The sequence below is a fragment of the Otolemur garnettii genome, unplaced genomic scaffold, assembly GCF_000181295.1.
Source record: "Otolemur garnettii isolate 467f Iridium unplaced genomic scaffold, OtoGar3 scaffold00098, whole genome shotgun sequence".
Taxonomy (NCBI): domain Eukaryota; kingdom Metazoa; phylum Chordata; class Mammalia; order Primates; family Galagidae; genus Otolemur; species Otolemur garnettii.
In genome coordinates this window covers 6,591,175-6,619,080 of record NW_003852493.1, presented here as the reverse complement: position 1 = coordinate 6,619,080, position 27,906 = coordinate 6,591,175, and the positions used below count along the sequence as shown (strand labels likewise).

Genomic DNA, 27,906 nt, shown 5'->3' with positions numbered 1-27,906 from the left:
GTCATTGTTGTTTGGCGGGTCCGGGCTGGGGATTCGAACCCGCCACCTTAGGTGTACGTGGCTGGCGCCTTAGCTGGTTGAGCTATAGGCGCCGAGCCCAACATCTCTTCTTATAACACCTGAAAAGTCATGCTAGGGAAGTATCGAGAATACTGACTTTAAAATTTCAGTAGAGAATTCATTAAGTCAAATGACATTCTGTCAGTGAGAGATTCAGATATTCTTTTTTTAAAAAAAAATGACAACTATATGGAGATACTTCATGTATCATGCAGTTTGCCCATTTAAAGTATACAATCCACTTTTTAGTGTATTCATCACCACAATCAATTAAAACATTTCATCATCCCTCAAAGAAAACTAGTACCTGTTGGAAGTCATTATCCATTTTCTCCTATTTATCCATAGTTCTAGGTAACCACTAATCTGGTTTTTGTCTTCTATGTAGGTTGTAGATTTGTCTTTTCTGGACATTTCATTTAAATGGTAACTTGTAACATATGGTCATTGTTACTGGTTTCTATTTTCTCCCCTCCTTTCTCCTCCCCTCCGCTCTTTCTTTCCCCTTCCCTTCCCTCTACCTTCCTCCCCCCTTCCCTTCCCTTTTGTTCATTTTTTTGAGACAGAGTCTCTCTCTGTTGTCCAGGCTAGAGTGCAGTGGCATCATCATAGCTCACTCCAGTCTTGAATTTCTGACTGGGCTCAAGCAATCCTCCTGCCTCAGACTCCAAAGTAGCTAGGATTACAGGTGCATGACACCATGCCTGACTGATTTATCTATTTTATATAAAGACAGTGGGGGGTCTCAATATGTTAACAGTTCTAGTTGTTACTTTGACTGGTTTTGAATTCTCAGCCTCCAGTAATCCTCCTGCCTTGGGCTTCCCAAAGTGCTGGGTTTACAGGCACCTGTGTGATTGGCTTCTTTCTCTTAGCCTCATGTTCTCAAGATTCATCTGTGTTGTATCACGTATCAATACTTAATTTCTTTTTTTTTCTGAATAATACTTCATTGTATGGATATACCATATTTTATTTATTCATCAGTTGATAGCCATTGGGTTATTTCCATTTGGGGGGGGTCTTATGAATAATAGCTATGAACATTCTGGTAGAAGTTTCTATGCAGATATGTTTTCATTTCTCTAAGCAGTGGTTCTCAACCTTTGGGTCGTGACCCACAGGAACTGTATTAAAGGGCCACAGTATTAGGAAGGTTAAGAACCACTACTCTGGAGTATATAACCAAAAATAGGAGTAGAAGTCTATCTAGGAGAATAATTACTAGATTATATGGTAAGTCTTATGTTTAACCTTTTGAGAAACCCAAATATTCTTAACTTTTCAACATTTGAACTGGAGTGTTTGGATCCGTATTTATTTATTTATTTATTTATTTTTTGAGACAGAGTCTCACTATGTTGCCCTCGGTAGAGTGCTGTGACATCTCAGCTCACAGCCAACCTCCAACTCTTGGGCTTAAGCGATTCTCTTGCCTCAGCTCCCAAGTAGCTGGGACTCCAGGCACCTGCCACAATGCCCAGCTATTTTTGTTGTTGTTGTTGTTGTTTATTAGGACCAGGTTGGGTTTGAACCCACCAGCCCAGGTGCAGGTGGCTGGCCCCCTAACCACTGATCTATGGGCACTAAGCCTGGATAAACATTTAAAGTACAGAAAGTTTTGTAGTTTCAGTGAGTACATATGGTTTTATCATTAGACTATATTCATTTAGTCTAATCAGTAAACTATAAAGGATACTTAATTTTTTTTACCATTCCAATGCTCATTTTTAGAGTGGTTTTATTATTGAGTTGGTACTTTGTTTTACTTTGCAGAAAAACTAAAATGTTTTGGCTCATAAATATATTCATTATATCACTATATTTAACTTAATTGTTTTCATTATACACTTACAATGCAGGTCATATTAAGACATGTTCAGGATGTCTTAGGGCCTTGTAGAATGAAGGCATTTAATTTCTCTCTGAGCAGTGTCACAGAAGGTTTTTGTTCTTCCAAATGTCCATATAGTAAGAGAAATGTATGCTATACAGAAAATAATAACTGTTATGAGCAAAATAGATGGGGCACATTCGAAATGTTTAAGTAATATATAATTTGACTAAATGATGGAAGAAATATAGTAGATATTTGGAGATTATTAATGTCAAAAGGAGAAAACTTGGTTCTGAAAAAAGGAATACTAAATTGGAATGAATTAATTTTTTAAATAATCAAGGTCATAAAATTGTGTGTTAAGAAAAAGAAGTTTTACTGTTTTAGCTATCTAAAACATAAAATAATATATCATTGTTATTTAAAAATAAAACTTCAAATTATACTTTTATCTAGAAGTAAACATAACACTCTTGATGGCTATATTGATGGGGCTAGTGTAGTAACACTATTGAATGTCCATTCAGTTTCACCTGTGAAAGAAATCTGCTTAGAATTGAAAATTCTCTTGACATTTTAAACTTATTTTTTTCTTCACATTTAACTTATAAAAGAAATAATATTGACTTTTATTGAGCTGTTTTTCCACTCTTGATTATCTTCTGTATTCTCTTGGCCAAACTCATAAGAACAAAATCCCTAGCAGGAAGTGTGAGTGCTAGGCTCTATCTTTATAATAGCTCTTTGATGTAAGTGTAATTAATCCCACTTTACTGATCCAGAAACTAAGTCTCAAGAGACATAGTGGCTGTGTGCTGAATAACTCATCGAAATCATAAAACAGATACAGAACTATAAAAAGTCAATGTAATTAGCAGCTTCCTGGCTGGAAGCTATAATCTTCCATAATTCAAGGATGGGAAATTATGACCTAGGATTAGTCAGATACGGCTTTATGGATAAAGCAACTCTTGAGTCTGTATTTTAAGGGATATAATATTTGGATTATTAGAAGGAAAAGTCAGAAGATGTCTTAGTGGGCTAAATAGGATGAGCAAAGATGAGAAAAGACAAGAACAAGCATGACAGTTTTAGAAAATTTTCTTCTGCCCCACTTGCCTGTTGCCAGGAAGAATAGAACAACCAAAGCTAAAGTAAAAGGCTAGGTATTTGGTAGGCTACAGAGAAGTCTCTAGGAATGTAGGAAAATCTAAAAGGCACAAGAACCTGGGATTAGCCATTCTTTCATCTTCTTTCTTTCAGGGCCACTCAGTTTGTCTGTACATCTGCTCTTCCATCATTTTTTTCCAACTCTTTTTTTTTTGAGACACAGTCTCAAGCTATTGTCCTGGGTAGCGTGCTATGATATTGCAGCTCACTGTAACCTCCAACTCTTGGGCTTAAGTGATTCTCTTGCCTCAGCCTCCCAAGTAACTGGGACTACAGGTGCCCCCCACAATGCCTGGCTGTTTTTTTGGTTGCAGTTGTCATTGTTGTTTAGCAGGCCCAGGCTGGGCTCGAACCTACCACCTTCGTGTATGTGGCTAGCACCCTAACTATAGAACTATGGGTGCTGCCCTGGAATAAATTCTTAATCTATAATAATTTATCCTTGAGATTTTATCAGATTCTCAAATTTCTCATTGTCTACTATAGTCGCATTAATTTTTTAAAACTATTTCTTCTTGGATTAAATGTATATATAGTTTTGGATAGTCAGTTTTGTTTCTCCTACTTTACTGTAGTACTATCATGTGGTTTCTGTAGGTATTAAAATTTATAAGTGTAGATGAATCGTAAGTGTAATCAGAAAATTAGAATCATATGAAATGCAAAAAATGTTTTAAATTTGTACTTAATATTGAGTTCTAACATCACTGTTTTGAGTAGCATTTTACTTTTCCATATTAAATGTTTTTATATTTTTTAGAGTATGAGAAAATGTATAATTTTTGATATAAATAGTCCTAATCATTAATAAAGTAAGAGATAAATACGGTCCTACTGCATATTTACTTTCTAGATCTCTGTTTGCTCATCTGCACATATGCCCACATCCCCACCCCAAAGACTACCCTATTTCCTGAATCTATGTAGTACCATCTTTAATACTTGATATTGTCACTTAGCTCAATTTTGTGCAAGCAAGAATCTGTTTAACTCTGCTTTGGTTAGGTTTCCACCAGTGCTCTCAGCTAGTAGACTTTATACTATTGAGATAGAGTACTAAACCTAAATTACTTATTCACTATATCCTCAGTACCTAGCATACTTTCTGGTTTAGTAAATTCTTTCTGAAAAGTTGAACACCTGATATTTCCATAAATGATTAAACTTCATAAAATTATCTATCTCTTGTGGCATCTGGGTGAGATAACTTTGATATATCCTTAGCTGAGTTTACAGAATAAAAAGTTAGTATTTATGTGTCGTCCTAGGTGCCTAGCTAATTTAATATCCCATATTTGTTTGTCATGGACATGAAGGTTGAGCCCCTGAGTTGTACAGCCACTCTCAGCAATCACCTGAGTGCAAAAAGCCTAGATTCTACTAGTGTAGTAGCAGCAGTGTGTGTGTGTACACATTATAGTAGTGTACTATAGTTGTGATCGTTCTAATTTAGCAACTAGTATGATTAGAGATTGTAAAATCCTTTTGTGCTTCCCTATAAAAATCATACATTATTGGGAAGTCAAATAGGAATTTTCCAAACATCTTTGACAATGACCCAGAATATTTTTTTTTTTATGATTTACTGTGTGGATTTCATGACCTCTAATGAGTTATGACCCATAGTTTTAAAAATACTTCTGCAACTTGGAATAAAGCGTTCAATACATAAAAATGACTTGAAATTTTAGGGTTTGTAGCCAGTGAATTATCTGTCTTTGCTTTGTCCACTGAGTAGGATGGACAGTAGGTTCTTCTAGAATTCTGATGTAAGTTCTAACATAAAAGGGCAGTGGAATACCTAGGCTTTAACTTCTTTTTCAATTCTTGAAAGACTCTACTTATACAAAGAGTATAATTACCATTAGTGGAGGAATAAAGATAAACCCATGCAAAGATATCCTGTTTCCTCCTTTTCTGTGATGCTATCCTTTGTATCTGTTCAATTCTTTCTAAATACATAGAGAACTTATAACAAGTATATGTTTATAGCCTCTTCTTCCAGTAACAACTGGACCTGCAGAGTTGTAAATAGAAAAAAAACTCTTACGATTTGTGATAGGGATATTTTGGTAGAAACATTTGACAAGTAGTAAAAGATGTAACAAGAGTTATTTGAAGTTATTCTCTGAGTAGTTTATTATTTAAGTTTGAAAATAAGCTAAACTCCACTTCAGATAGTCTCCCATTGATTTTAATGAAAGTCCCAATTTTTTTGTAATGGTAAATATACTCTGTGAAGAAAACATTGTGGCATGATTAGTAGATTCAGGTTTTTCATAGTGCTAACTCCTAATTCATACAAGTGCACATCAGCATCCCTCAAGAAAACTTTAAGAAAGTAGTATCAGCCCTAAAGCTCTTAACCCATGGTTTAATAGTTTTAGGTCTACAGCTATCCCAAAAGTTACCCCTAAAGTCACCATACACCTTGTAGTTACCCAACATGAAACAGGCTTCTTCACTAAATGATAAGGTATCAGTGTCTGAGAGTGAGTGTTATCATTTAGATCACTGTATAATATAACTTTCCGTTATGATGATGTGATAGCTACTGAGCACTTGAAATATACGTCCTGTGACGTCTAAATTTTACTTAATTTTTATTAATTTAAATTTAATTTTCTGCATGAGGTTAATGGTTTCCCTTTTGGACAGTGTAGATTTAGATAATACCTTTGGACAGGAAGGAGAAAACTACTCGTTTTAATACATTGATTATTAGTTCATCAGAATTATTTAGTGTCTAGTTGAATGAGTAAACACTGGAATGAAGTGTAATGATAACTGATTTTGTGTCTAGTTAGAAGTATAACCACACAGAGAACTATTTAAAATAACTTTTAAATGCTATAGTTTCAGTGTATATCCCTGGTAGACTATATTCTAAGGATTGTAAGAACTGTGTTTTCAGTAACCATATTATTGAGTTAGGTTATTAGTTGAACATTATGTCATAAATGAAATGAATGATTCTGTGTTGAGTGCTGGAAGTGTCAAGAACTGAGATTTTCAGCACATGAACTAAGATTTTTGACATCTGAGAAGCAGGGATTACAGATGTGAAAATTAATATGATAACAATAAAAATACTATACTTCTGAATTTGAACTGAGAGTGTTGGTGTGATCTCTGTCATTAAAGAATGAAATAGCCAGGTGTAGTGGCTCATGCCTATAATCCCAGCACTTTGGAAGGCTAAGGAGGGAGGATCACCTGACACTAAGAGTTTGAGATTAGCCTGGGCAACATAGCAAGACCCTCTCTCTACCAAAAATAAAAATATTAGCCATATATGATGTCTCACACCTGTAGTCTTAGCTAACTGGGAGGCTGAAGCAGGGAGATGGCTCAAGCCTAGGACTTCTAGGCAGGAGTGAGTTATGGTGGACCACTGGGTATCAACCTGGGTGATAGAGTGTGACCCTTCCTTTAAAAAAGAAAAAAAGAAAAAGAAAAGAAAAAAAGGGGCTGGGCATGGCGACTCATGTGTGTAATCCTGGCACTTTGGGAGGCTAAGGCTGGACCCCTCTACAGCACACTTCTGTCTGTTCATCCCACCAACCACTCGCCTCAATACCTGAGTCCACCAGCTGTCAAGGCTTCCCCCTGGCTAGGTGTCCCAGCATGCATCTCTTAGGTCTTTTGCTTCATTGTTTGGAGCCCCTTGCATTTGTAAATGAAAGGATCCGTTAACCATACATTGTTTCTCTTTTTATCTTTCTAACCTTTATATCCTTGTTAGTTCTAAGTCTAGAATATTTAAATTTTTATTTAAATATAAAAATATTTAAATTAATAGAGTTTACTTCATCCTTAGGTATTAAATCTTGCTAAATCTTCCCTTAAATTTTTATCTGTTTTATATGTCTTAGGATAATATCTTCTGCACAATTATCTCAATGCAAAGGAATATTTAATCCTTTGGATGAGAAAGGATACTCCCTGAATAGATTATTTACTGAGCAGAATGAAAACCAGTGCTTTACTCTTGGATAATTTTCTAATTATCAGGTCTCTTAAGGTATAAATAAGACTAGAGTAAATCTTTAAAAGATTTTAACAGAAATCTAAAATTTGGTATGATACACATTTAGAGATAAAATCAAGGCAAATGAGGAAGGGAAAGAAAAAAGTGGAATTAAATTGTTAAATATTTTAGTGCAATATGAATTCTTGGTATATATTTTGGTGGGTTTGTTCGGGATGGAGAGGTTCTTAATTTTTTAACCACCACGTTTATAAAGCTAGTTAAATTCAATCTCATCATTTTTCAAGTACAGAAGCTAGTATTTAGGAAACTCTAAAGTTTATTCCAGATTGCAGGTTAGAGCACAGAGCACCTCACTGGGCATGGGCTTCTGTTTGACATGTAATAAATTGTTTACATTGGTACTTAAAATGTATCATATGACAAAGGAAATCAATTTATTTAGTATTCATATTTTCAACCACAATATCATATACTTAATTCCTTGAAATAATTGTTTCTGAAAATTTAGGTAAATAAAAATTTTATAAATATAGTAGAACCTCTGTAAGATGCCCACTCAAGGGACTGTAACAAACTGGTCAACATATGTAGGTGATCAACATAGGGAATGAGCCCTATTGTAAGAGATAGGGCTCTAAGTAATAGGGCCTCATTTCCTATTTCCCCAAAGTCCTTTCACAGACACACACACACACACACAAATATATATATGTTGTTTGGTTTTAAGTTTTTGTTTTGCCATTTAATATCTTGCAATATAATATACTCAGTGTTAAGTTGCCCAGAAGTTATCTAAACACATAAAAGCCTTTGTCAGGACTTTTAGGAACTAGTGAACTTAGTAAAATTCTACTATTAATGGTTCAATTAAACGCAAAGAAGGAGCATAGTGACTATCTCTTATATTTGTGACAATCAAAAATGTTTCCCAAATGTTCCCTGATGATTATAGGGGTTTGAGGGAGGTAGGCTTACAAAATTATCTCTGGTTGAAAATCACTATCTCTGTTTTTGTTTTTGTTTTGAGACAGAGTCTCACTTTGTTGCCCTTGGTAGAGTGCCATGGCGTCACAGCTCACAGCAACCTCTAGCTCTTGAGCTAGGCCAATTGTCCTGCCTCAGCCTCCCAAGTTGCTGGGACTACAGGTGCACGCCCACTATCTCTGTTTTAGATCATGGGAAAGATCTATAATTTATCACATCATTTAAAATCCCTTTATCTTTTGTATATTTTTCTCCCATTGCTGACAACAACAAATTTGTTTTTCACTATAGTGTTTACTATTAATTTTCCCTTGCTTTACTCTAACTGGTTAACTTTCTAAATAAAGAATGCTGATGTTATACATTAGAAACTATAATCTCAGCTCAGCCACTGTGGCTCAAGCGGCTAAAGCGCCAGCCATATACACTTGAAATGGCTGGTTTGAATCCAGCCTTGGCCCGCCAAACAACAATGATGGCTACAACCAAAAAGTAGCCGGGCATTGTGGCAGGCACCTGTAGTCCCAGCTACCTGGGATGCAGAGGCAGGAGAATCGCTTGAGCCCGGGAGTAGGGTTGATGTGAGCTGTGATGTCATGGTACTCTACCCAGGGTGACAGCTTGAGGCTCTGTCTCAAAAAAAAAAACTTATTGTGATAATAGGCTAATTATATGTGTCAATATAAAATTAATTTTAATTTTTCATCTTTATTTGTATTAAAGCCTATTTGGAAAATTTTAAGATCATATATCTTACCATTGGTACCTACTACAGTTTTGAGGTATTTATTTTAAATTCTAGCACATCATCTTTCTGGCTAAAACATATAATGCCTTGACAGTGATATACATAATCTAAAAATACATAGTATAGCTCTTAAATTTTTACTTTAACATGAATAATCTAAAAATACCTTAAGTTTTCTTTTATTGCAGCCTACAAACTGGCTAACCATATATACAGATGTTCATTAATTAAAACATAGTTAACAATTATTGAATGCTAGGCATACAGCATTTTACATGCATTGTCTCATTTAATCCTCTGACCTATATCATCTTCTTATTTCTCATAAAGAAATTGAGAATTCAGAGAAATTACATAATTTTCACAAGGTCATGACTAACAAGATGCAGACACAGTTTTTGAACACAGTATACAATATCTCACTGACATAATGTAATCTGTATTTCAAATTTAGGTTTACATTTTTGAACTCCAATGAGCATATATATACTTAATTTTTATTAAATCATAACTGTATACATTCATGAGGTACAGTTAGATGATTTGATATATAATATGGAATGCTTAAATCAAACTAATAGGCTCGGCAGCTGTGGCTCAAGTGGCTAAGGCGCTAGACACATACACCTAAGGTGGCGGGTTCGAATCCAGCTCAGGCCTGCCAAACGGCTGCAACCAAAAAATAGCCGGGCGTTGTGGCGGGCGCCTGTGGTTCCAGCTACTTCAGGGGCTGAGGCAGGAGACTCGCTTGAGCCCAGGAGTTGGAGGTTGCTGTGAGCTGTGATGCTACGGCACTCTACCCAGGGTGACAGCTTGAGGCTCTTTTTCAAAAAAAAAAAAAAAATAAATCAGACTAATATATATATTTTTTTGAGAGTTTACTATGTGGCAGACTTTGTGTTTGCATTTTTTACTTTTTATTCTGGAATAATTTTAGACTCCAAAGGCAAAAACAAATACAGGGAGTTTACATATATTTTTCACTCAGCTTCTGCTAATAACTTGTGTAACCATAGTACAATTATCAAAATTATAAACATAGTGACATTAATATTGATATAATGCTATTAACTAAACATTAGATGTTACATGAATTTCATCAGTTTTTCCAGCGTCCTTTTTCTGTTCCAAAATCCAACCTAAGAGTTCCCTGTCACATTTGCTTGTGTCTCCTTAGTCTCCGACCTGTGGCAGTTCACAGTCTGTCCTTCTCTTTCATGGCCTTCACACTCTTAATGACACTTATTTTGATATGGCCCTTCATTTTAGATTTGTCTGTTGTTCTCATGATTTGACTGAGTTTTAAAGTATTACTACAAAGGTATTATGCTCTTCTCAGGGCACCAGAGAAGTATGATGTCAAAAAAATTTTATGATAGGTAATGTAGTTTCCCCACGAAAATTATACCTTTTCTCTTTTTATGTAATTAATATTTTGAAGGAGATAGTTCTCCTTAAACTTTAGCATTCCTTGCTGCTTATATACTTTTTTTTTTTTGAGACAGAGTCTCACTATGTTACCCTTAGTAGAGTACTGTTGCATTACAGCTCACAGCAACCTCAAACTCTTCTGCTTAAGCGAGTCTCTTGCCTCAGCCTCCCAAGTAGCTGAGACTACAGGCACCTGCCACAATGCCTGGCTATTTTTTTTGTTGTTGTTGTTTAGCAGACCTGAGCCGGGTTCTTAGCCACTGGCCCTGGTGCATGAGGCCAGCACCCTAACCACTGAGGTACAGAAGCCAAACCTGCATATATACTTAAACTTTGTTCTTTGAATAGTTATTTAGATGTGATAAGCAAGTGGTTGTTTTGTGGAGTATTCACAATTATAAAGGTTTGCCTTCTTACCTTTTAACTTTCAAGTTGATGACCATGATTTCTTTGAGAGCTATACTTGTGCTTTAGCAGGGAGTAATAGTAAATAATATCCAAAAGCAGGATTTAACTTAAAAATGGAAAGAGCTAATCCTAAAAAGAATCCTCATTCAAGTGTAGCAAAGGCTTGAATAGATTTGTTATTTCTATCAAATTTTAAAAAAGGATGGGATGAACATGGAGTAGTTGATTAAATTTAGGCCAGCTACTGAAACTAAGAAATAACCTATTAAATACCTATTAAAAGCAATAACAACTGAAGGCCAGTACAAGAGAATAGTATTTTACATACAAGGAGAATACTCAGCCATTATATACATATGAATTATGTATGTAATAAAACTTCTAAGGGAAATGACTGCATAAGCATGTTCTGAAAAAGCGAAGCCCTTTCTCATTTATATGAGCAAAAAGAATGAAAAAGAGAAAATTATACTTTTACTGAAATTAAAAGTGAACCCCAACTTTATGGCTAGATTTAGTTGTATTCTTTCTTACTGGTAGGTTTAAATTTTATTTTAAAATAATGCTATAAGAAACAAATTGGTATATATTACCTTACCTACTGGTACTTCAGATTCTCAAAAGTAGAACTATAAGATCCAAGAATGGGTATGTATGTGTGTACATAGAAATATGTATATAATTTTAATAAATATTCTGATTAATTATCATTTTTTTGAGATAAAGTCTCACTCTATTGCCCCAAGTTAAGGTGCTGTGGGATCATAGTTCACAGCAACTTCAAACTCTTGGGCTGAAGCAATCCTCTTGCCTCAGCCTCCCAGGTAGCTGGGACTACAGGCACCCTGCCACAATGCTTGTCTAGTTTCTCTATTTTTAGTAGAAAAAGCGTCTCACTCTTGCTCAGGCTGGTCTGGAACTCGTGAGATCAAGCAGTCCACCTGCCTCAACCTCCCAGAGTGCTAGGATTACAGATGTGAACTACCAGGGCCTGGTCCTATTTAATTCTTATTTATTTATTTATTTATATGTTTATTTTTGAAACAGAGTCTCACTTTGTCACCCCTGGTACAGTGCTCTGGCATCACAGCTCACTGCAACCTCAAACTCCTGGGCTTAAGCGATTCTCTTGCCTCAGCCTCCCGAGTAGCTACTATAGGTGTCTGCCACAATGCCTGACTATTTTTAGAGATAGGGGTCTTGCTCTAGCTCAGGGTGATCTCAAACTTGTGAGCTCGGTCAATCCACCCACCTTCGCTTCCCAAAGGGATTATAGGCGTGAGCCACCTCACCTGGCCCCTGATTAAAATTCTTCAGGAAATGTAAACTCAAAGGCTGGGCATGGTGGCTCACTCCTGTAATACTGCACTTTGGGAGGACAAGGCAGGAGGATCACCTGAGCTCAGGAGTTCCAGACCAGCCTGACCAAGGACGAGACCCCATCTTTAAAAAGGAGACCGGTATTACGGGTGCCTGTAGTCCCAGCTACTTGAAAAGCTGAGGTAAGAGGATCACTTGAGCCCAAGAGTTTGAGGTTGCTGTGAGCTTTGAAGCCACATCATTCTACCCAGGGTGACAAAGTGAGGCTCTGTCTCAAAAAAAAAAAAAAAAAAAAAGTCTCATCTCCAATGAGCAGTATGTATAGGAGACTGCTTATTTTGCCTTCTGGGTTTTCCTTCAGTCCTGAATCCAAGTTACATTAACAAAAGAAACCTAGACTTCATAGCATGATATTCTATTAAAAAAGGTAGTGGCTGTTATTTATTGAGCTCTTATATGCCAAGTACTCAAAGTGCTTATCTTAATGTCACTACATTATTTTTGCTATAGAATACAAAGACAATTTTTTAAAACTCTTTCATTGTTTTTGTAAAATAATACATTTCAGTGGTACAAATGATGTTACTAGCTATGAAGAAGAAAATAGCCTCTTTCTATAAACTTTTTCTAGCTTAAAAATCCAGTTTTTGTATTCAGTGAAATGAGGCTTGGTGAAAATAATTTATAGAGAAATGTGTCAGGAACGGGCCATACCATCAAACAGGCATATATCTCAGAGTTTGTTAGTGCCTATTTATGACCCCAAACCTGCCCTTTAAACATAAGTTCCATGAAGCTATCAGTGGTAACTATGCCTTTCCAGTGATGAATGCTGATAAAGATTCTGTAAGAATATGGACATATTCATCATTGCAATACTATTATCTGTGGATTTTACTGACAGCAATACCAGAATATGAAGAGAAGTTTTTGAATTAGTATGCTTGAAAAGCTAGGGCTTCCTAATGATGCTGTGTGTTAGTCAGTCCAAGATTACCTTATATGTATCATGTTATGAGAAAAATTATATATGTGCTTCATAGATTCGATCAACATTTAAACACTAGCCTGTGTTATTTTAATTAGTCAATATTTGAAAATGAAATCAAACTATTTTTCTTAGGAAATATATAGTTATTATGTGAATTAGCTATAGAACTTAATACAGGAGTCTTTCTATAGTTTCATTATTTAAATGGTAGGAGTTCATATTGCTGATGACAAATTCACTTAGAGTTGAATAGTATCCTTTTTTCCCTGTAGATTGTGTAATCCTTAAATCATCTGCAAACCTTATGATCTCCTTGCTTAATTGTGTGATCAATACAGGCATATTGTATTTAATTGACCACAACCTATTGCAGTCTGGATTTTTAATATGTACATCAACTATTGCTATAAGCAATGCAACATTATATCCACGAAAGCTAAACAAATTAATAAAGATGCTTAGAAGTGGTTTTGTCATTATAAATGGGTCACACTAAGGCCATTTTGAAATTCTGGTTTGAATTTGACTTCAGTAAAAACTCTAAAATGTATTTGCCTTTTTAGGAGGAGGTCAGGGGGCTCACCGTTTTAGGGATTTTCCAGGCCAAATTCTTGGACACTTAGGACCTTTAAATATATTGCTATCTGAATTTAGAAGACAAAGATGCGGTCCATTCAAATGTGGTGGTTATTTTCTTGATTTGTTAGATAATATGAAAATTATTTTGTGAGTGAATAGATGATGAGGTGATTTAAGAAGAATAAGAAGAATGTAGCATATTAATTTTCATACATACACACGTTTGTATGAAATTACTTTATTCAAAATTTGTTTGATACAAGAAAACTCTGAATATCTTTTAGGAGAAGATTTGGTATATTTTACATTAAACTTGTTTTATAAATTGGTATTTTTAAATATATTTTTATCTATTTAATATATTTCTGAAGAACATATTTTTCTAATTTTTTTAAGTACATAAAAAGCTTAAATGTTTTAAATTCTTTTGAATAATTTCCTTATATAATACTGAGAATTTGCCTCCCCTCATAGATATGGAGTCTGGAGAACGGTTACCATCCTCGACAGCCTCCTCTACTCCACCAACTTCATCCTCTACACCTTCTGTGGCTTCAGCAGTTTCAAAATGCAGCCTTTCCACTGGAGTTGCTTCACTTAGCTCTACAATCAGCCCATGTGGTAAATATCTCTTCTTTAACTCAGTTTTGGAATGCCATTTTTTAAATAATTTGTATTCATTGTGTTTTACTGAGCTCTGAATAAAATGTTTTCATGACCCCCATTGACCTATTGAATAATGGCTACATTAAACATCTAATTTCCCTACTTTTCTGGGGTAGCACTGGTTATTCCTGGCTTTCCGTGCTTATTCAGAATTCTTTTTGAGAGTTTAATTTTAACATCCTAATTTATTTTATAGTTTTAATTACTAGATTAGTAAAGTGAAGTCTTTTTAAAACAATTGGCCCAAGAGGGAGTAAAGAAATATACTCGGTGGTCCCTTTGCCCTAAATTTGCTTCCAGTATGTATGTATGTATTTATTTATTTAATATTTAAAATACTGTTTATTTGTGATCTAACATTAATTAGCATTACATCTAAGAGCAATATCAGGTAACATTTATACATTTTTCCACAGGATACAGAGGTTCATTGGTTCATTCTTTTTTTTTTTTTTTGAGGCAGAGCCTCCAGCTGACCCCCTGGGTAGAGTGCTGTGACATCACAGCTCACAGCAACCTCCAACTCCTGGGCTCACGCGAGTCTCTGGCCTCAGCCTCCCGAGTAGCTGGGACCACAGGCGCCCACCACAATGCCTGGCTATTTTTTGGTTGCAGCCATCATTGTTGTTTGGTGCGCCTGGGCTGGATTCGAACCCACCACCTTGGGTGTATGTGGCTGACGCCTTAGCCACTTGAGCCACAGGCGCCGAGCCATTGGCTCATTCTTTATGCCAAAGCAAGTAGAGGCATTAGCAAAAGGTGCAATTGTTCACTGTTGCATTTAAAAAATATTTATGCACATTACATTCATTTAGATATGTATATTTTTAAAAAGTTATATGGAAAAGCATAGTTCACAGGTTACTGTTTCTACATACATTGTAATACAATGTAAATGATATAGAACATTAAAAAAATCCTCAAATACAGAGTTAAGCAACTGAAAGTTTCTGCTAAGAGATTAAAACACTGATTCCAGTAGTTTGAGATTTAGAAAGACATTTCCACGCTCCGTTTCAACTTTGCATTGTCTGACACAGTCGAACAGAACAAGCCCCAGAGCACACTACAGTCAGTGTAATCTTTTGCATGCCAGCTCACCCTCCAGAAATGTTCCGGATTATTTTTATCCACAGATCATTTAGGATTATTGATTTTACATTGATTTATAAATGTAAAATCTTGGGTGAAGGGGGAAGGGCCTATATTATGCCTAGGTTCAAATTTGTATTTACATTGGAAAGAAAATTAACTGAAAAGATTTTTTAAAAATTGTAAAAATAAAGAAGTGGTAGTTTTCTCATTGGTAGGATTAGACCTACTAATTTCTTCTAGTACTGCTCTCTAAGGATACACAAGTTTGAAGGAGATAACCCCTTTAAAACTCAGATATCAACTAAGAAAGTCATCGATTCTGGCAGAGTGCTTCCAATATTTAAATGACCTTTGTAACCTCCAGCTACCCCAGTTCACAGATGTATACTAAAGCAGGTTATTGACTTGATGGAAAAAAAACGTTTAGAGCATAACAAATTTCTCTTTAAAGTGAACAAAGTTTGTATTACTCAAAAGAGAGCTTTATTTCAAAAGTGAAAATATCTTCATTTTGATTATGTGGAAGGTACATTTAAGTAGCCCCGAAAATTATTCTTTGCCCATTTATACAAGTTTGGTAGAATATATCATTCTCAAAACAAAAACACCTAAACTTGATTGACTTATTTTCTTATCAGTAGGGATCATTTTAACCTTAGATATTTTTTATCTTATAGATATTTCATGTTTGTAAATAGTCGAATTAAATGATAGTCTATTTTTTCAAAATTAGATTTAGAATACCACATAAATGAAATACATAAATATGGAATATTTGCTTAAAAAATATTCTAGCAAATTATGAAATATATTTTAAAAATTATTATGTTTGTTTTTCTAATGGAATGACAAGGATGTCATTTGTTATTATATCATCATATAACAGTTTTTCTAGTATGTTCTTAATGATTACAAAGTAACTGGTAACTCTTAATGGTAAGAGTTTTCATGTGGCATGTGAGTTTTCACAGAATAGCATTGTGGTTTTTAAAAAATTGATATAGGCTTGGCGCCTGTGGCTCAAGCGGCTAAGGCGCCAGCCACATACACCTAAGGTGACGGGTTTGAATCCCCAGCCCGGGCCCGCCAAACAACAATGATGGCTGCAACCAAAAAATGGCCGGGCGTTGTGGCGGGCGCCTGTGGTCCCAGCTGCTTGGGAGGCTGAGGCAGGAGACTCGCTTGAGCCCAGGAGTTGGAGGTTGCTGTGAGCGTGATGCCATAGCACTCTACCCAGGGGATAGCTTGAGGCTCCGTCTCAAAAAAAAAAAAAAAAAAATTGATATAACCTCTCTTCTCCTGCACTGTGTGTACAATCTTCATCAAGTTACAACTTCGTTGACGTTTTTCTTATGTGTAAAATAATGGCTATACTCTAAGGTCCCCTGATGATATGCTGTGCTCAAAAATACAGGCTCGGCGCCTGTAGCTCAAGCAGTTAGGGCGTCACCCACATACACTGGAGCTGGCAGGTTCGAATCCAGCCCAGGCACACCAAATAACAGTGACAACTATAACCAAAAAATAGCTGTGTGTTGTGGCAGGTGCCTGTAGTCCTAGCTACTTGGGAGGCTGAGGCAAGAGAATCAAGGGGATATTTAGAGAGAGTGAAGCCTTGACATGATTTGGCTAACTTGGTGAAGCATGGCATAATAGGAAACATAAAGAAAAAAAATCATTTTACCACAAGGACATTTGCACTAGAATGTTTATTGCAGCTCAGTTCACAATTGCCAAGACATGGAATCAGTCTCAGTGCCCGTTAACCCATGAATGGATTAACAAACTATATATATGTATACCATGGGTTACTATTCAGATGGAAACTTTACATTTTCTATGTTTACCTGGATGGAGTTGAAACACATTCTTCTTAGCAAATATCACAAAAATGAGGGGGAAAAAATCCTATGTTCTCATTACTAATATGAAACCCCTTCCCCCAACTTGAATTGAATTGAGGTTTTATCTTGTATGCATGCAGTTTTCTTTTTTGTAAGACAGTGTCTCACTCTGTCACTCTGGATAGAGTGTGATAGGATCATCATTCATAACAATTTCAGACTCCTGGGTTCAGCAGTCTTCTTGCTCAGCTTCCCAAGTAGCTGGGACTATAGATGTGTGCCACAATGCCCAGCTAGTTTTTCTATTTTTTTTTTTTTTAAGTAGAAATGGGGTTTTGCTCTTGCTCATGTTGGTGTCAAACTCCTGAGCTCAAGCACTCTACCCTCCTCAGCCTCCTAGAGTACTAGGATTACAGGCATGAGCCACTGCCTGGCTGTATGCCTATTCTTTTTCAGACTTCATTTACTTCCTGTCCTAGTCCATACCAGCAGCAATAGACTGGGTCATAGAACAGAAATTGCTCATAGCTCTTGGTGCTGGGAAATCCAAGATCAAGGCACCAGCAGATTTGGTATCTGGTGAAGTCCTGTTCCCTGCTTCCAAAAAGGTGGTGCCTTCTTTCTGTGTCCTGACATGGTTGAAAAGGAGGTAGAATAGCTAGCTCCCTTAAACCTCTTTTATAAGGGCACTAATCCATTTCATTCATGAGGGCAGAGCCCTCATAAATTAGTCACTTCCCAAAGGCCTCACCTTTTGATACTATCACATTGGGTATTAAGTTCCAACATTTGAATTTTGGGGGTACATCAACATTCTGACCACAGCACCTCTCATTTAGTATTACTTCAAATAGTATATGGTTGTCAGATATCAGACCAGTATAACCGACTGAATTGTCTTTTTAGTTTTGCAGCTCTCACCAGTTTGACTATTGGTTAATGTATTAGTCAGCAAGCAATAATATGTATCACTAAAGCTATTTTAAGCCCAAAGAGATTTAATATAAGAAATTAGGTACTTATAAAATTATTAAAGAACTGGCTCCTGGCCCCTATGAATGGAGCCAGAGCATTATTGCTGAATTGACCTGCTTAAAAAAAGTTATCTCTGGTTCAGTCAGGATACCACTGTTCAAACTGTGGGATCTGTCCATGATCATACATTTCCTCTGTCTCCACTACCACTACTCTAGTCTACACTAAAATCTCTCACCTGAATCTTTACAGTTCATTGTAACTGACCTCTCCACTTCTGAGCTTGCTCTGCTTTAACCTGTTCCTCTCATAATGGAGTGAAGCAATTATGCAACTCCCTCCCCATACTTTTAGTTTTCTTATTTAGGTACAATAAAATTCACGACTTTAAGTGTATACTTTAATAGATTTTGATACATATTCATATAACCTCCAAGTTATGGACTATTTTTATCACCTAAAAAAGTTGGCTTGTATCTTTTTTGAATTTACATTCCTTCTTCCTATCTTCACCTTGGCAGTGACTGAGGTAGTTCTCTTTTATTCCTACTTTGCTGAGAGGTTTTTGTTGTTATTTGCTTTTTTTTTTTTTTAAATCATAGCTGTATACATTAATGCAATCTTGGGGTACAGTGTGCTCGTTTTACATACAATTTGAAATGCTTTCATCAAACTGGTCAACATAACCTTCATAGTATTTTCTTAGTTATTGTGTTAAGACATTTATATTCTACACCTAGTAAATTTCACATGATTTGCTTTTTTTTTTTAAATCAATTATTATTGAATTTTGTCACTATTTCTGCATTTACTGAGATGGTCATCTGGCTTCTCAGTTTTAACTTGCTAATATGATAAAATACATTGATTAATTTTTTTCTTTTTTTTTGAGACAGAGTCTCACTATGTTGCCCTTGGTAGAGTACCATGGCATCACAGCTCACAGCACCTCAAATTCTTAGGCTTAAGCGATTCTCTTGCCTTAGCCTCCTGAGTAGTTGGGACTTCAGGCACCCCACCAGAATGCCTGGCTATTTTGTTGTTGTTGTTTTTGTTGTAATTGTCATTGTTTAGCAGGCCTGGGCCAGTGTATGTGGCCGGAGCCCTAACCACTGAGCTATGGGCACCCAGCTGATTAATTTTCTTAATATTAAGTCAGTCTAGCATTTCACAGATTAATCCCACTTGGTTGTGATGTGTTATTCTTTTAAAATATTGTTGGATGTGATTTGATAAAATTTTGTTAAGGTATTTTGTACCTATGTTCATGAGAGTTATTGTTCAATAGTTTCCTTACCATTTCCTTTTTGGAAATAAATTGAAAAGATTTTTGTTTCTCTTATTTATTAGTTTGTTTTTTTAAGAGTATAGAACTGGTATTATTTCTTCCTTAAATGTTTGGTGGAATTCACCAGTGAAATCATCTGGGCCCAGAGGGTTTTCTTTGTTTATTTAAATTGTTGTTGTTGTAAGATATTAGACCATGAAACTCCGGAGAAGGCATACAACCCAGTCTAGTTAATCCAAACATCATATTTCCTAGATCAGTATGATTGGTTAAAGAATGGGCTCATGATGCAAGTCAGACTAATCAAAGCCAAAGAGGGATTTTTCTTGGTGCTGGTGAGAAAAGATCACCCTTTCCCCCTACAGATCCGGGAGAAAGGGCCCATCTGAGGAAACAGAGCCAAGAGAGAAGAGAGAAATTATGTCTTTGTAATCCTTATATCTAGCCTTATCATCTAAAGTGAGTCTTTTCCAAATTGAATGAATTATGTGAGTCATTAAATTAACCTTTTCACCTAATCATTTTGAGTGTTTTATACATTTCAACCTAATTCATGCATAATGCTAAGTATCCTCAAGGATCTAGTCCTGCCTGCCTCTTCAAATTTATCTGGTACTGTTCTTCTCATTCTGGCCCATTATCTTTCAGCCTCCTGATCTTGTACTTCTTCACACATAAGACTTCCTTTCCCAATTTGGGACCCTGAATATGCTCTCTTCTATCTGAAAGTTCTTTACAAGGCTAATTCTTTCTTATTCTTTGTCTTGGGTTAAATGTTCTGAGACACTGTGATGGTTAATTTTATGTAGCCATTTGACTGGGATGTAAGGTGGCCAGAATTTATCTCTAAGTTGAATCCTTGGCCTCAGGGTTTGAAGAATGAAACCACAGACCAACATGGATAAGTGACCGGATAGAGTATATTGACAGGGAGAAAGATAGATGAGCAGAAGACGGGGAATGAAACCTCCGTCAGCAGAGGTGGGGGAATCCAAGTGGGAAGTCCCTCAAGTCTTAAGGGGGTTTAAATGCTGCTTTTGCTATCCTGTTGGTAAAATGTCTTGGAGAAGTGTGTTGCAGTGGGCCAGAAAATACGGTCTTTGCAAAAAAAAAAAAGCCAGAAAATAATACTAAAATTAGCACAAGAATATGGTCTTTGCAAAAAGAAAAGAAAAACAGTCATTTGCCCGAGTATTAGTACATCATTTGCTGTACCAAATCAAAAGGTTGTTCACTATGTTTGATGTTATAAAGTGGTAACTTTTATTCCCAAAGCACTTAGGTTTTTAATAACTTCTTTTCTAATAAAAATACTGTTTGAAGAGAAAATAGTAGCTTTACACTGGGGAATCCTCGCAGACATGAACTAAACCAAGTGATCAAAGTTAACCTCATGAGTACTACATAGCAACATCATGGGCTTTCCAAGTGTTGCTTTGAGAAGGGCACATTGGGAATCTTTTCCAAAAACACATAACCTCTTCTAATCATGAGAAAGCTTCAGATAAAGTCAAATGGAAGGATATTCTACGCAGCACCTGATCCGTACGCTTCCATGTATTGAAGTAATGAAAGACAGACTGAGACACTATCCCAATCTGAAGAAAATTAAGAAGACATAGAAACTAAATGTAATGTGGGATCCTGGATCAGATCTCTAGACAGAGAAGTGACATTAGTGGGAAAAGTGATTAAATCTGGATGAATTCTTTCAGTTAATTAAGGTTAATTTCTTAGTTTTGAAAATTATTCTATGGTCATATAAGATGTTAACATAAGGAGAAGTAAGGTTGGGTAGAGTATATAAAAACTCTGTATTTTTGTAAATCTTGTGAGTGTAAAATAACCTCAAAATAAATACTTAAAAGTATAACACAGTTTAAAAGAGACCTGAATAGATACTTCTCAAAAGAAGACATACAAATGGCTAAGTAAAACACAGTTTAAAACGGACCTGAATAGACACTTCTCAAAAGAAGACATACAAATATATAGATACATTTTAAAAACAAACAAGAACCAACAACATCACTAATAATTAGGGAAATGCAAATTAAAACCGCTATTAGATAGCATCTCACCCCTGTCAGAATGGCTTTAGTATTGGCAGGCATTTGGAGAAAAGGGAACACCTGTGTACTATTGTTGGGAATGTAAAGCAGCATAGCCATTATGGAAAACAGTATGGAGGTTCCGCAAAAAGCTAAAAATACAGGTTGGGCGCCATGGCTCATGCTTATAATCCTAACACTCTGGGAGGCTGAGGCAGGTGGATTGCTTGAACTCATGAGTTCAAGACCAACCTGAGCAAGAGCGAGACCCTCATCTCTAAAAAATAGCCAGGCGTTGTAGCAGGCATCTGTAGTCCCAACTACTCGGGTGGCTGAGGCAAGAGAATCACTTGAGCCCAAGAGTTTTGAGGTTGGTGTGGGCTGTGACGCCATAGCACTCTTCTGAGAGTGACAAAGTGACCCTCAAAAACAAAAAATAACAACTAAAAATACAATTGCAAAATACAAAAATACAATATGATCTAGCAGTCCCACTCCTGGATGTTTACCCAGAAGATTTGAGATCAGTTTGTTGAAGAGATGTCTGCACACCCATTTTCATTGCATCACTTTTCACAAGTATAAAATCAACCAGAGTGACATCGGCAGATAAATGCATAAAGAAAATGGAGTATATATACACAATGGGATACTATTTGGCTTTAAAGAAGAAAAACAAATTGTCATTTACAACAACATGAATGGAGTTAGAAAACATTATGCTTAGTAAAATAAGTCAGGTCCAGGAAGACAAAATACCTTATATTCTCACATGTATATAAAATCTAAAACCATTGAACTCACAGAAGCAGAGTAGAATTGTGGTTACAAAGGCTGAGCAATGAGGTGAGGGCAATGGGGAGTTGATAGTCAAAGTGTGCAATGTCTCAGTTAGTGTTAACTGAGGTATGTGTGTTTTTTCACCACAAAAAAATGTTAAGTACTTAAGTTGATTGGCTGTGTTAACCAACTTGATTATTGTTCATTGGCTTCTTAAATTATAATGTTACTTTATACCCCATAAATTTATATAAATTCTAAATTTATAATTTAAAAAATTTAGGTCTTGGTGTATATCAGAAGTGATTTTCTTTTCTATTTTAAAAATATAATACAATGCATATGTGATATATTGTGTAACTCCACACACCACTGGTGTTGTAGCACTCTATATTCAAATATGTTCACTTTTTTTGTTTGAGACAGAATCTCACTCTGTCACCCTGGGTAGAGTGCCATGGTGTCATAGCTCACAGAAACCCCAAACTTTTGGGCTCAAGTAATCCTCTTGCCTCAGCCTCCCGAGTACCTGAAACTACAGGTGTGTGCTACCACACCTGGCTAGTTTTTCTATTTTTACTAGAGACATGATCTTGCTCTTCCTCAGGCTGATCTCAAACTCCTGAGTTCAAGCAGTTTTCCCACCTTGGCCTCCTAGTGCTCTAGGATTACAAATGGGAGCTCCCACATGGGACTATATTCAGATTTCTTTGCTGACATTTTGTACAGTATGAGATAAGTAAATAAAAGCTACAAATATCTTCAAAAAAAGACTTTGTTTCTATTCTGTAAATCTTTTATGTGTTAAGATATAAAGGTTAACTGACGCAAAATATTGTAAGAATACAGGAATGAGATAAAGCTTATTTGGGGAGAAATGTTTTGTCGCCAGTAACTTTAGAACTTGTACATTTTGAGTTTCAGAATATTGAAACATTAATATGTTTAAGAATTTTAATAATAAGCCAATATTTTGAGTATTGCTTTAATTTATAGTAATTTTGATGATTTTACTTTGGTTATTACACCGTTACTATTGATATTAAAGTACTTAGAATTTTATTTATTTATTTATTTTTAGAGGCAGAGTCTCACTTTGTCACTCTCGGTAGAATGCCGTGGCATCACAGCTCAAGGCAACCTCCAGCTCTTGGGCTTAGGTAATTCTCTTGCCTCAGTCTCCTGAGTAGCTGGGACCACAGGTGCCCACCACAACACCCAGCTATTTTTTTGTTGCAGTTTGGCCAGGGCTGGATTTGAACCCACCACCCTCAGTATATGGGGCCAGCACCCTACTCACTGAGCCATAGGTATCACCCCAGAACTTTATTTTAATTCACTGCCATTTTTAATTATTAGTAATACTTTGCAGTATGTATATTGAAGGATAATTTTGAAAATTATGCTTACAATTTTTTAAAAAAGAAAAGTTTCAAGACATGTTACAACACATTAGTGCAGCATTGAAAGATTAAAGATTTTAGCACACAAAAAAGCAACATAAGGGGTTATATCATAGTAAACAATCTTGATTACTTTAGAGATTGAATTCTTACCATGCTTAATGCCTTATGATTAGTGGACTTTTCCTTAGTTATTGCAGGTCTTGTTCACTAGTAGTTTAGGGTCAGGCTTCAGTATTTACACTATTTCAATCTTATAGAGGAAAGAAGCCTTACTATGTTTTTCATTAATATTGATGAAGATACTATAGTTATCATGCCTTTTTAATGACACACTGGCATTTGTTTATTACTTTTAATCCTTTTATATTTATTGGATAATAGAATTTGAAAAACTTTGCTGAAAAATATTCAGCTTACAGATTATAGCCATATACACCCTGAATACACCCTATCTCAGCTAAAAAATATTCAGCTTGTAATATAAATCAAGAATTTAGAGGCTGGGCGCAGTGGCTCATGCTTGTAATCCCAGCACTCTAGGAGGCTGAGGTAGGCAGATTGCCTGAGCACACAAGTCCAGCCTGAGCTAGAGCGAGACCCCATCTCTAAAAATAGCCGTATGTTGTGGCATGCTCCTGTAGTCCCAGCTACTCGGGAAGCTGAGGCAAGAGAATTGCTGGAGCCCAAGAGTCTGAGCTTGCTGTGAGGTATGATGCCACAGTACTAGTACTCTGCCGGGGGATGACAAAGAAGTGAGACTCTGTCTCAAAAAAAAAAAATAAGAATTTAGGCATTGCAGATATATATTAATTTTCATTATGTAAAATGTGCACACTGTTACCTATCTTAAAACAGAAACTAAAATAAAATTTACATCTATAACATTGAAACTGAATGTTAAAATCTGCTAAAAAGGAATAACTGTGGTCTTCTAAAAGTATGGGGGGGGGCCCTAAAGTTCATGTGCAATTTAAAATAGTTTTTCTAGTACATTCTTATTTTATCATTTTATGATAAAATTTATCAGATCGAAAAGCTTTCTCTGAGCAAAACTTAAGTTTTAATTAAGATGGGTTTTACCTGCTAATATTAGATGTCTTAATGTAGGAAAAATTTACTTTTCCAAGAGTAGGCAATTCCAATATCTAGATAATTTTGTTTTATAGACATAGGTTAAAAGAGCCAGTTTGACTTCTGTTGTACTTTGTTTTGTGAATGAAGATATCTTTCTGCTTTTTATCAACACAAAATATGCTTTGTTTTAAATGTAGTTGTAGGATTCACTGAGCCATCATCAGTCTATGATAAAAAAAAAATCCCCTTCTGAACAGTAGCTTAAAATTTTAAGATAGTTGGAGACTAAGGGAATTGTTCGGGCAATGGAACAAAGGGTGTAATCCAATAATCAAAATGTTTCCCTTTGCTGTATAAAAAAATTAAAGCTATGCTATACTTCTAAGTTAAATTGACTTCTAACCACCCAATGAGCTTTTAGTAACATTTGTAAATGATTTCTGCACTTGGAAGAGGGAAAACGAGGTAATTTATCTTTATTTAAAGAATTATTCTGGTTATTCTAGCCTTTTAAAAGAAGAGAGAAATAAGTGAAAATTGCTCTTTTGGCGTTGCCAACAGCAGGTATTATGAAGTGTTGTCTCTGCCAACTGATAAGTGTGCCTTGTAGCAATGTTTTGTGAAGAGTAAAAATGATTAAGAAAGGGCTCTTTCCTTTAAAACCTTATACCCTAGTAATAGAATGGTAAAAGACAGATTGTGGATAATATATCATGTATGTTCAAAGAAGGCCTAAACATATCTTACTGGGAGATCCAGGAATACTTTTTGGGCAATATATTTTTGAGATTGTTAGTAAGGAATAGATTGTTAATAGCAGAAGTTGTAGAGCATTTTTTTGGCATGTATTTAATATGCTTCATTCTTTTTTTTTTATTGAAACAAATGACAAATTTTATTACATGAATTAATTTTTATGTACAAGCACAAGGATAATGAAATATATTTTCCATGCGAATATTATATACATTAAATAACATACAGGGATAGCAAAGCAGTGTAATTTTTCTGGGAAGCAGGAAAGATTGCTAGTAAGGAATAGATGAGGTAATTAATAGCAGAAGTTGTAAAACATGTTATTTAGAAGAAATAATGTGACCAAAAATACAACAATAGGAAACATTTGTTAAGTACCTATTGTGTTTACAATTATTCTAGCTATTGAGAATAACAAGATGAATAAGATTCAATTTTTTGACTCTAAGAGATAAAAATCCTCATTTAGAATTCATTTGCACAGAGGTTATAGTTAAAACAATGGAAGCACATGAAATATTGTAGGAGAAAGCATAGAGTGAACAAAGAAGATAGCTGGACAGAATCTTTAGTAATGCTTCTTTTTTTTTTTTTAAATTGAGACAGTCTCACTTTGTCACCCTCAGTAGAGTGCTATGGCGTCATAGCTCACAGCAATCTCAAACTCTTGGGCTCAAGCGATTCTCTTGCCTCACCCTCCCTAGTAGCTGGGACTACAGGCTACAACAACAACCGACTATTTTTGTTTTGTTTTTTTGTTTAGCAGGCCTGGGCTGGGTTCAAACCCACCAGCCTCTAAACATGTGGCTGGCACCCTAACCACTGCACTATAGGCGCCCAGCCATGAATTTTTATTATATATTTTATATAGTTTTGAGTTTACACTCTGCAAATTTCTTTGTTTTAAATTATGGATCCATACATATAATTAATAAATATAATTTAAGAATTATTATTTTGTAAAATAGAAATTACAGATGACTCTAAATTTCCCAGAACTAGAATGTTCAGTTCAATTGCTTATCAGGAAAATGATAGAAAATTAAATGTGATTGATCATAGTATGTTTACATAATAGGTAAAATGTTGGATTAAACATATTTGAGTCAAAGAGTTGAATTGATTGCCAAGAACAGGAGGTTTTATATGTAGTAACAAATGAAAGTAAATACTTATTTTTGAGATTACAAGCTAATTTTTTAGAGAAGCTAGGTGGGTTTCTGAGAATTTGCCCAAAAAATCCCCAAAATTCAATATAATCTTTCTGGTCATCTATCACTAGTATTAAAAATGACTTATGGTTTACCTGGGTTTCTTTTTTCTTTTTTTGGTTTTTCTTTTTTAACTCATCTTCAGTGCTAATGCAGTCCAGAGCTCTGGTAACAAAAGAAAACTACCATTTTCCCAATTTTCTGTTTAGGCTTTGAGGAGCAAAACAAAGATTGGCTGGCTTCAAAAAGATACCCAAGTTTTTTCCCCTTCCTTTGTCCTTCTCCCTCACAGTTTCTTGGTGGGCTTCCTTATAAGGACACTATTGATCGTCCATGGGAGACCTAGTTACTGCTTTGTTGTAGTGGAAACACCCAAATCAGAACTTTTTCCTTATAGGCTGATATAAGACATAATTGTTGAAATTTATTTAAATCTTATTTATTTAAAGTTATTCAAATCTACCTATCCAATAAAGAATGCAGTGTTGTTTCATTAAAGAATATAGGGTTCATATCAGTCTCTGAGAGTACACTCTAGCCTTTTTTAGGACTACCCCTTGGTTTTCACAGGTAAAGCAAAGAGGAGAGATTTGGTTGATAAAAAATGATAACAAAGTATACTTATTTTTAAATCACATGTTTAAATTTACTTCAAACATAAACTGTGTTAAAACTAATTAAACTGCAATGCACAGTCAGGCTGATATAAACAGGAGATGATAAGGAAGCTTTATTCTCTGATTTTAACACAGAGCATACTATTCATATAGTAAATTGTTCAGATAATTTAGAGTTGAGGGTTGATATTCTATTTTCTATTCTATTTTCTAAATATTCTTCTTTCTAGGTAGTCTATTTTCTAAATTCTTTAGATAATATAGAGTTGAGGGTTGATATTCTATTTTTGATACTATGAAAATAGTATCAAGCCTGGGTACCTTAATTATTTCCTGGATGTGAATGGATGATTTTCAACTGTTAAGAAAATTTTTTGTCATATTTCTATAAAGTATGAAAAGTAAGTTGTGTTTTTGATCACATAGCATTCAGACCTGGGATTGTAACACTTAGTATTAGATTCTCTTTAGAATATAAGTGGAGGTTGAAAAGTCATACTTTGAATTTAACTATCTTAACTATCAGAGTGTTAAAAGTGATTTTTTTGTGTTGATAACTACCTATGAATACATTTAGAAATATCTTAGTAAGTTAATTCATTGAATCCTATGTTGTCTTGT

General features: G+C 35.3%; 1 protein-coding gene and 1 pseudogene across 6 annotated transcripts in view; one reads left to right on the top strand and one right to left on the bottom strand.

The window, feature by feature from the left end:
• The window catches only part of LOC100950008, a 57,156-nt pseudogene extending 46,489 nt beyond the window's left edge, over window positions 1-10,667 (bottom strand). The window contains exon 1 of the transcript XR_001161539.2: window positions 10,642-10,667. The product of XR_001161539.2 is annotated as a glyceraldehyde-3-phosphate dehydrogenase pseudogene (transcript). The remainder of the gene's footprint in view (window positions 1-10,641) is intronic.
• Window positions 1-27,906, top strand: part of BAZ2B (bromodomain adjacent to zinc finger domain 2B) — a 271,958-nt gene that overhangs the window by 126,313 nt on the left and 117,739 nt on the right. For all 5 annotated transcript variants that reach the window (XM_023516805.1, XM_023516804.1, XM_023516803.1 and 2 more), the window contains exon 3: window positions 13,997-14,143. In XM_023516805.1, coding sequence (XP_023372573.1) covers window positions 13,999-14,143 — 145 coding nt within the window. In that variant the 5' untranslated portion in view covers window positions 13,997-13,998. The remainder of the gene's footprint in view (window positions 1-13,996; window positions 14,144-27,906) is intronic.